General features: G+C 35.3%; 1 protein-coding gene across 1 annotated transcript in view; it reads left to right on the top strand.

Annotated features, from left to right (window-relative positions):
* Positions 1-9,504, top strand: part of NBN (nibrin) — a 52,718-nt gene extending 43,214 nt beyond the window's left edge. The window contains exons 16-17 of the mRNA XM_017867907.1: positions 5,900-5,949; positions 7,381-9,504. Of these exons, the coding sequence (XP_017723396.1) occupies positions 5,900-5,949; positions 7,381-7,411 (81 nt within the window). The 3' untranslated portion in view covers positions 7,412-9,504. The remainder of the gene's footprint in view (positions 1-5,899; positions 5,950-7,380) is intronic.
* Positions 9,505-10,838: the final 1,334 nt, after the last annotated feature.

The following is a 10,838-nucleotide window of genomic DNA, read 5'->3' as shown; positions in this document are numbered from 1 at the left end:
AAAAAAAAAAAATAAAAAGCGAGACCTAAGAAATTCATTTTACCTCCTAATGAGAAGGGGGAGATAAAAGCCACAAAAATTTAACGAAAACTCAAAGAATGTGGAGGATATTACACATATATCATTTAAATAGTATGTCAAGGGACTGGCCTTTTTAAAACTAGAGATTGTGTTTTAACAATTCTGAAAATTTCTCATTCATTTTCTTGAATATTAGTTACCTTTTTGCTGTTTTCCCCATTATCTCCTTCTGGAATTCCAGTTTAATGTAAGTTAAATTTTCTTTTCCATTTGCCTTTCCTGTGTATTTCATGCCTTTGTTTCTCTGGGTTATATTTTTGGCAACTGCTGCAGGTCATCTTCCAATTTACTACTTCTGTCTTCAACTCTAGTTGGCATTGCGTCCATTCGTTTATTTTCTCATTACTGGAAGTCTGTTTTATTTCTTTCTAAATCTTCTTGTTCCTTGCTCTTTTTCAAGCTTCCCCTTTTATATTCTTTGCCTAATGATACCATTACTAAAATGTTTGATCTGTTTTCTGCTCTTACAGTACCTTGTTTTCAAGTTTGTGCTTTGTGATTTTTGAATATGAACCGATTGTTTTCTTTTGAACTCAAATCTGTGAGGTTTTCTTGAGTCTTAAGTTCAGATTTATTTCCCCTAGAAAAGGTATGTTTTTTATCTACCAGTCTTCTTCTACCAATATGAGACCACTTTAAATTAAAATATCTTCTTGTGATTCTTTGAATCACCCAGACAGTTAGTATGTATTAATATTTGGACCAGAAGCCTGAGTGAATGAAGGCCAGCTTGTTTAGAAACTTCAAATGAGATTTTTATTTCTTTCCTTCACTAAGTGCCAGGATGAAGATGGGCAAGTTTCTTTGCTAGCTCCTTCTGTGTTGTAAGGTTTATTTCTCTTTCTTCCTTTAGTGCTGGGTCTTTTATTAAAGTCACCATCTTGGGTTTTCTTTCGTATCACTCATACCCCATGTAGACATTAAAGCAGAGTTCAGGTTTTTCATGACTTGCAGATACTCACAGGGCAAGGCAAAAGCTGACTGTGGTCCTTGCTAATCTCTCAGTGTTCCTTGTTTTGCTTTATAGTTGGTGTAGTGTAATTCACTTTTTAAAATGCTTTTCTATCAGTTATTTTAAAAAAGGGTTATTTAGGAAAGTCACCCATGAAGTAGAGTTGTTAAGGTCATTCAGGATGCTTATTTTTAAAAAATGAAAGAATGGAAATCACGTCCTTTCTCCTTTTTTTTTAAAGAATAAATTGGCTTTATTATTTTATAACATGTGCATTCCACAGAACTATGGCAGTACACAAAGAATGAAGATGTGAAAACCTAAAGCCCAGAAATTACCTGTTTAAACAGTTAAGTGAACAATATTCCAGATATCTCTTCATTGAGGAGTACTGAGAGGCAGGGACAGGCTGGGAAGGAAGGGAGACATTGATAGGAAGAAGTTAAACTGAAGGCATTGCTGAATTTCTGTAAATGTTTCTTCCCTCCAAGATATTTTGTGAGATCTGTCTAATATTAAGGAGGAAAACTATAAAAACCACCGTAAGTCAGATTTGGTAGTTGTTTTAAACTTCATATTTAACTTCACATATACAATTATTTGTTGGCTCCCTACAGCGAAAAGTGAGGACATTATTAGTACTTCCTCCCACCTAGCTTCCCTCACCTTATGCCAGTCCTGTTTGTCCCCTTTTTAGGTGACTTGCATGACCACAGCTGTCTTTCTTAAGCTTGAAAGCCAGTAACAGTCAGAATACATCTCAGTGTCGATCATTCTCCATTAGTTTTTCCTGACATACAGTATGCTGTTTTGATTTGCAGGTGTAATTCTCTTTCCCAAGGAACTTTTTTTTCTATTATATATTTTAAAATATTTTATATTTGCTGGGCTCTCTACATTTAAGACGTAACTATCGTTTTATTGGATTACCTTTGTCCTCCACATCTGTTTTTTCTGCATTCACTGTGGTTTTCTTAGGCTCTTTCACTGTATCAAAAATTTACATTTCAGATATGTTTGTAATGTTTCTCACCAGGTATGTGACCTTACGCAAATTACTTGATGTCTCTGTTTCCATCTGTGCAGAATGATAATAATAATAGTACCTTTATTTCACAGACATACGAGGGAGGATTAAATCAGATACTACATATAAATCATTTATAACAGTGGAAAGTGTTAGAGTGTTAGCTATTTCTAATTTATTTAATTCTGAAAGGCTGTTATTATGGTTCTTTTACTTAGCATTTGTTCTTTTTTCATTTCATTGTTCTGTTAACATCTAATTTTTTGTTATTTCATTGCTTTCATATTTCTATTTTGCTTTTTATTCATGGATTATTATTTCCTGCAGATTAGGTTCTTTATCTGTTTTCTGCATGTTCTGTTCCAGTATCCCTTTCCTGTTTTTGTCTTTACTTGGGTAAAGGGAAATGTCTTATCCAGATATTCTGTTTGCTACATAAAGGATCATATGCCATCTTATGCAGGGATTGCATTCAGAAGCCAGTTTGTGAGACAGAAGTTGAGTATAATCAAAATTACTTATAACATTCTTAGCTTGCCCATAAGAACAGAATTCAGCCAGGCACGATGGTGTGGCTCATGACTATAACCCCAGCACTTTGGGAGCAGGAGGATCACTTGAACCTGGGAGTTCAAGACTAGCCTGCACAACATCTTGAGACCCTGTCTCTACAAAAAGAATAAATAAATGATAATTAAACAAAACACAACAAATTAACTGGGCATGGTAGTGCATGTGCCCATAGTCCCAGCTACTCAGGAGGCTGAAGTGGGAAGATTGCTTGAGCCTAGAAGGTCAGTGCTGCAGTGATCCATGATTGGAGCCCCTGCACTTCAGCCTGGGTGACAGAGCAAGACCACGTCTCAAAAATAATAATAAATAAAATAAAAATTAAAGAACAGAATTCCCTTGTGCCTCACTGTCGCATGGCATCATGCTGAAACAGTCAATGGCACATGGCATGTCCCATCTAGTTTCTGTTGTCTGAAGACATTGAATCTGGGAGAGGAAGGGCTCAGCTAGAGCTGTGTGCAGCTTGGGCTAGCTGTCTCCTGGGATTTTAATTAAATGTCCTGTACCAGGGAGTATGCGTAGCTAAAAGAGAATAACCTAGCATTATTGGGTTGTTTACCTAATTTGTTAGGGATCCTTGGAGCCTATGTGTTCAGTCAGTGTCAGCCCCACTTCTTTACCTTCTATACCATTAGTCCCTTCCTAGCAGCCCACTAGCAATTGTTTTCCCTGTTGAGGCTACCTTTTCCCCAAATTTGGGGCATTAGTAAGAATCCTCAGGTTTGACCAGTTCTGTAGCACTTTTAATGGATTGGGACAGTATTAGGAATCAGCTGCATCAGAATCATTTGCTTCTTTGCACAGCTGCACTTTTTAAGTGTATGACATGGTTTAAACTCTTTTCCTTCATTAATTAACATGGTCAAGTTTTGTTTGATTAATTTTAGATGGGGAAGAAGTTGAGAGAATGATGATGCATCATACATCTGCTCACTTTTTTCTATTTTTTGCTTATTTCATTAGGAATTAGATGGACTGTGTTCTAGATGATTTCACCAAATCACTTCTCTTTTTGCTAGAATCATTTTAGATGCTATTGGTAGGACTTACTCTATAACAGACTTGACTTTCTTTTGCTGCGTGGCTACTGCTTATTTATGTAAATGTTCTGTACTGCCATCTCATTTCCCTGTTGGCTGCAGCTATTCTTTTTCTATATTCCCTTCCTATTTTTCTTTTTCATCCTTCTTTCTCTGCCTCTGCTGCAGACCCACCAGTCTTAGTTTTCATAATCACTGTGTCAGTTCCTGAAGTTCCCTTGAATTTAAGATACTTTCATTGTGTATATCAAACATAAAAATTATTTGAACTGTATCCAACCTGATTTGAATTTGAAAGACTATGAGTAGTAGTTACCGCAGACCTCTGAAAAATGCCGGTAATATGAGGCATTTCTGTTTCTCAATACTATTTTATATGTTTTACTAAAATATATGAAATAAAACTGCTTTCTCCTCACTGTTTTTTCTTTACTATGCTACAACTTTAAAATTATTCCCCAGGAAACCTCTAAGAATATTTAGAAAAATGATACCAGTAGTTATTTTGACAACTGTTTTATTAAAACTATGTCTTCCCATTTATGTTCTGCTATCCCTATTAGAAAATCTGAAAAGATAAGATGTAATTTTGTTTCACATATATGATAGAAAAATCAGTCTGTAAGATTGAATCCCTGCAAGTCACTCTTGTAGGCTTGCTGTAGAGATTCAGAAGCCCTGAGGCAGCCTGGTTAAGAGCTGGTGCTCTTAATAAGGCAGACCTGGTCAAATCCCAGCTATTCCATCTGAGTTCCCTTATCTTCTGCAGGTTACCTAAGTCTCTGTTACCTCATTGATTAAAATTGAGATAATAGTATAATAGTAGTAATGAAGTTACATGAAAATGAAGTGAGATTGTATATATATATATAGAGAGAGAGAGAGTGATTAAGATAGTATCTGGAAGCATTCAAATGTAAGTTAGTAAAAATAAACACAGTAAGTCCTTACTTAACATTGTCAGTAGGTTCTTGGAAGCTGCAACTTTAAGCGAAATGACATAAACAGTATTATTTCTCATTAGTACAACAAAACAACATGATTCAAGGATCTGCTGTTTGTCATCTCACTTACAGTTGCAGTTTCCAAGAAACTATCGAAAACATTAAGTCAGGACTTACTCTATCTGTATTTAAGGAACTTCTGGTCTTTTAGAGAGGATAGGGTGCAAACATAAATAATTATAACAGAAGGTAGAAATTGATAAGCATCCTGGGAATTCCGTAGCTGAAATTTTGGGAGAGTTCTTCATAGCGGGCATTGTTTTGGAAAGAAGGGGATTAGGAAGCCTTTGCTAAAGAGGCACTAAATAAGTATTGAATGAATGTACCTTTAAAGATGATTACATGTGGGAAGAGGGGGAAAAAAGGAATTAACTTCCTTGGCGGAGGGAGAAACATGAACAAAAGCAGATAGAAGGTCACAGAATTAGGAGATGATTCTGGGGTTTTGTTTTGGTTTTGCTTTTTTCTTTTTTGTGTGATTCAGTTTTAACCGGCATACAGAGCCCACGAAGAGGAGGTTGAGAAGTGATTAGGAAAGTAAAATGGAACCAGGTTATGAAGAACCTTGCACATTTCAGTGGGTCAAATGCAAGGGTTTGTGTTTTCCTTGGTAGGTGGGAGAAGTCACTGAAGGGTTTCAAATGGCATATGATAGGGACATAGCTGGACTTTATTTAGGAAGATGCACTCAGCACAGGGATTTTTTGATTTTGACTCTGTAAGGTGCTGTAGTAGTTTAGTGAGTTTGTATTTAAAAGGACTTTAGAGGAGAGGTAATTTAGCAGCAGCCTCTAAGCCCTGATTTGGGACCAAGAACACAGGAGCCCTTTTAACTGTGGAGCTGCTGTAGTTGAAGGTGGGGTAAATGTTGCCCTCTTAGTCTCATCAGTGGTCTGATCCCCAAGCACTGAAATCTCATTTAGTAAAAGGGTTTTGCTGGAAAAAGTGTTTAGAAACTCAGCAAGCTAGCAATATACATTGGTTGTCTTTGAGTGGAGATTGGTGGGAGAAAGCTGTTTAATTAGAGCTCTTTAGTAATAATATTAGCATGGAGTGAAAATATAGAAGATCTGTTAAATATTGTAGAGGCAAGAACTCATAGACTTGGTGACCTCTAGGATGTGAATCTCTATCTAAGATGACAGTGACCTATCACCATAGCAATTCATTAACTATATATTCACCACTGAGCAAATGTTTGATATTATGTTAATTTTGACAGGTACAAAATCAACATGCAAAAGAAGAGTCTCTTGCTGATGATCTTTTTAGGTAAAGTTTGATTCAGCTTTTTCATGTACCTTTGAGAGATGTGTATAAAATTTAGTTCTACTCATAGAAATTAAGAATTTGTTTCTTGTGTCCTCATAGACAGCTATTCCCTTCACCTAACATAAGTGTTTATTTTTATTACTTAAGCACCTCTCAGTTGGGTTAATTGAATATAGCATTGAGGTTTGGGGTTAAGTTGTATTATAAGATACTTAAAATTTGTATGGGGTCATTCAGGCAAAAAGACGGTTCCTGAATTGTGTGAAACTGTTGTGTAGATTTGTGAGATTTTTTCAGCTCTGAGTAGAATTATGATTGAGTTTGAATTAAGACAAGTAAAATATCAGACTATTTGTTTAGTTTTAATTGGCACATGCATAAAAACAAAAGGCTGGATTAGAGTTTCAAAGCAGGTTTTTGTGGGAGGTTTTAGAGTTGTACTATGTGATTATAATTTAATTCTGATTTAATACATTTTCAGCATTCCTGCAGACCTAACAAAGCTATTATAATAATTGCCTCTGAAATATTAGTAAAATACTGTAGAGGTAGATATCAGCTAGGGGAGAGGAATATTTTCCCAACTTAAAGACAGAATGAAGAAATACTTTATTTTTGAGTCTATTTTGCAGCCAATTAGATTGATTCTCTAATTTCATACTTGAGAGTATAAATTACTGGTAAAAATGTTGACAGACAGACTGGGTAATCCCAGTACTTTGGGAGGCTGAGGTGGGCGGATTACGAGGTCAGGAGTTCAAGACCAGCCTGGCCAACATGGAGAAACCCCGTCTCTACTAAAAATACAAAAATTAGCCAGGCGTGGTGGCACATGCACCTATAGTTCCAGCTACTCAGGAGGCTGCGGCAGCAGAATCGCCTGAACCCGGGAGGCAGAGGCTGCAGCAGGCTGAGATTACGCCACTGCACTCCAGAGCCAGACTCAGTCTCAAAAAACAAAATGTTCACAAACAGTACTGATTTGTCATTAGTCAAATGAGATGGGTTGTTCAGCCATATTTGTTTAACTGCTGTAGGAGAAAATGTTGTAAAGTGCTAATTACTTTTAAGGAGATTATGCTCTTTTATGCAGATGATATGCTTTTATTAAGTGGAGGAATGGGGATCTTTGAAGCCATAAAGAAGTGTAAACATACCTTCATTTTAAACTGTTTTCATTAATTATTTTAAAGCTTTACAGGATTTTGTTATTGTTGATTTTTTTGTTTGGTTTTACCATATTTTCATCAAAGCAACATCAAAGGGATAAATGAAAATAAAAATGTCTGTGCTTAATATCTGATCCTAAGGACAAAATTGTCATTCCTATCCTATTCGCCAAAGTGTGACTACAGTTTGAAAGTCCTTTACCTTTAAAAGAAATACTATCCCTTATCTAAGTATCATTTAACCCAATTTCTTTCTTTGCAGATACAATCCTTATTTAAAAAGGAGAAGATAACTGAGGATTTTAAAAAGAAGCCATGGAAAAACTTCTAGTAAGCATCTACTTCAGGCCAATAAGGTTATATTAATATATATAGTGTATAGAAGAGATTTAAGTTACAGTATTTTATGGCCTAAATTTATTAAATAAAATGCACAAAACTTTGATTCTTTTGTGTGTAACATTTGTTCTGTTTTCAGGCTTTGTCATTGCATCTTTTTTTTTTTCATTTTTCAATGTGTTTTGTTTATTAAATAGTTATTTATTCACAGTTCAAAATTCTAAATGTATGTAAAGACTAAAGTCGCCCTTCCACCATTGTCCTAGCTACTTGGTTCCCCTCAGAAAAAATTCATGATACTCATTTCTTATGAATCTTTCCAGGGATATTTGAGTCCTATTCAAATTCCTATTTTTAAATAATTTCCTACACAAATGATAGCATAACATACACAGTGTTCTACACCTTGCTTTTTTACTTATATTAAAAATTATAGGAATATCAATATATTTTTCTTTTAATACTATTTCTTTTCCATTATGCTGTAGTCTTACCTAAACTCTAGTGATCCAAACAGAATGGCTTCAGTGGTGCAGATGTCACCTACATGTTATTCTAGTACTAGAAACTGAATACCATGTGGAGACTTCATCAAACATGGGTTTAGTTTTCCCCAGAATGGAAAGACCTGTACCCCTTTTTGGTGGTCTTACTGAGCTGGGTGTGTATCTGTTTTGAGCTTATTTAGAGTCCTAGTTTTCCTGCTTACAAAGTAGAAATGGTGAGATTGTTTTCTTTTTCTACCTTAAAGGGAAATGGTAAGAAACAACGAATGTCTTTTTTGAAACTTTATTGACAAGTGATTTTCAACTCTGTGTTCGAGAATATATTCATGTACCTGTGATCCAGCAAGAAGGAAGCTCCAATCAAGAATCACTACAACTGCTTAGTTGTCTGGAGAATGAGAAACGGAACAGTGAGGAATGGAGGCCATATTTCCATGACTTCCCTTGTAAACAGAAGCAACAAAAGGGACAAGAGGTTGGCCTCTACATCACTCTCACTTTCCAAATCTTGTGGAAGTGCATCTACTTGCCAGAACCAAATTAAACTTACTTCCAAGTTCTGGCTACTTGCAGGTGGAACTCCAGCTGCAAGGGAGTTAGGGAAATGAAGGTTTTTTTTTAAAGCTTCTCAGCCTTCCTAGGGAGCAGGAATTAGGTAAGTCAATCTGCAATTTCTACTGTATGCATTGAGATCAGTTAGATTATTGAAATATTATAGAGAGTTATGAACACTGAAATTATGATAGTGGTATGACATTGGATAGAACATGGGGTACCTTAGAAGCAGAATTGACAGGTCATATTAATTGATAAAATGGAGTCATTTGAGTCTGTTAATAGCCATGTATCATAATTACCGAGTGAAGCTGGTGGAACATATGGTCTCCATTTTACAGTTAAGGAATATAATGGACAGATTAATATTGGTCTCTGTCATGCCCACAATCCCTTTCTAAGGAAGACTGCCCTACCTATAGAAATTTTTATATTTGTCAATTTATGAATATAATGAATGAGAGTTCTAGTACCTCCTATCTTTACAAATATTGGTGGTGTCAGTATTTTTCCTTTTAACCATTCCAATGGGTGTGTAGTGCTGTTTCATTTTGGTTTTAATTTGTATATCCCTGATAACTATAATTGGTTCATAGAAATTCTTTATACATTCTAGATGCAAGTCTCTTGTCAGATATATGTATTAAGAATATTACACCTAGTCTCTGGCTTGAGTATTTTCTTTATGTCTTTTGATGAATAGAAGTTTTAAATTTTGACAAAGTCAAATTAATTTTTTTCTTTGATGTTTTGTATTTTTTCTCTCCAATTTAACCCCAAGATTTCAGGTATTCTGCTTTATTATATAAACTTTATATTTTTATATTTGTGATCCATCTTGAATTGATATGTATGTTGTGAATTATGGATCAGGGTTCTTTTTTCCCCCATACAAGTATCCAGTCATTGTAACACTGTTTATTGAAAGAATTATCCTTTCCTCATTAAATTACCTTGCCATTTAGTAAAAACTCAGTTAACCATAATGGTGGATCTGTTTCTGGACTTTCTGTTGTGTTACATTGAAATGTTTGTCCATCCTTGCACTCATACCACACTGCCTTGAATTACAGTAGCTGCATAGATGCTCCTTAAGTTGGGATAAACACAACGTAAGTTGAAAATACTGTATTTTAAGTCAAAAGTGCATTTAATACACCTTAACCTACATCAACCTAGCCTACCTTAAATGTACTCATGACACATTAGCCTATAGTTGGGCAAAATCATCTAACACAAAGACTGTTTTATTGTAAAGTACTGAATAGCTCATCTAATTTATTGAATACTAAACTGAAAGCAAAAAACAGAATGATTATATAGCTACTCACTATTAACATACACAGCTGAAAGCACACTGGGCCTGAAGAATGTTTGAAGCATTGCACTAAAATTGCGGCATGATGGGGAATACTACAGCAACAGGATTATCAATTTCCCTACTGATTAGGCTTGAGTAGAAGCATTGGTTGAAGGCACTAAGGGCACTGACACTAACGGTTTAGAAGGAATAGTGTTATTCACAAAGAGCAAGAATCAGTTTTTACCCTCCTGATGCTGTGGCTGACTGGGAGCTGTGGCTTGCTGCTGCCGCCCAGCATTGCAAGATTAAGTATTGTATGGGCACATTACTAGCCAGGGAAAAGACCAAAATTCAAAGTAGGCTTTCTATTGAATGTGTATCACTCTTATACTACCATCTAGTCAAAAAATGGTAAGTCAGGACTATGTAGGAAGTCTAGAAGTCTGATATATCAGTCCTCTGAACATGTCAATTTCTATCCCAACAGTTGGCTAGAATTATTGTGCTGAATCTAAAAATCAATTTGTGAAGAACTGACATCTTAAAAATATTCAGTCTTCCATTCCATGCATGTAATATGTCTATTCATTTACTTCGATCGATCTACTCTTTCCATATTGTTTTGTAGTTTCACTGTAGAGGCTTGGCCATCTGTTTTAAATCTGTCCCTAAGCATTTTTTGGTACTGTGATACTTTCAAAAAGTTCATCTTGCAATGATTTATTTATTCTATATGAAAATACAATTACTTTTGGTGTATAGAATTTGGATCCTGTGAACTTGCTAAACTCACCTATTCTGGCATATTTTTTTTTTTTTCGCAGATTCCTTAGGATTTTAAGTACACAATCATGTCATTGGTGAATACAGGCAGTTTTACTTCTTCCGATTGTTTTGACTTTTCTTTTCTTACCTATTACAGTGGCTATCAATGTCTGTATTTTTTATCTCAAGGAGCTATAGATGTTCTGCCTCTAGTAGTTTCAGTAGTTTGTCTTTTAAGGACTTCATATTTTC

The sequence above is a fragment of the Rhinopithecus bieti genome, unplaced genomic scaffold (genome assembly GCF_001698545.2).
Source record: "Rhinopithecus bieti isolate Rb0 unplaced genomic scaffold, ASM169854v2 scaffold_3856, whole genome shotgun sequence".
Lineage (NCBI taxonomy): Eukaryota > Metazoa > Chordata > Mammalia > Primates > Cercopithecidae > Rhinopithecus > Rhinopithecus bieti.
The sequence above is the reverse complement of the archived record's forward strand: the minus strand, read 5'-3'. Positions and strand labels throughout refer to the sequence as shown.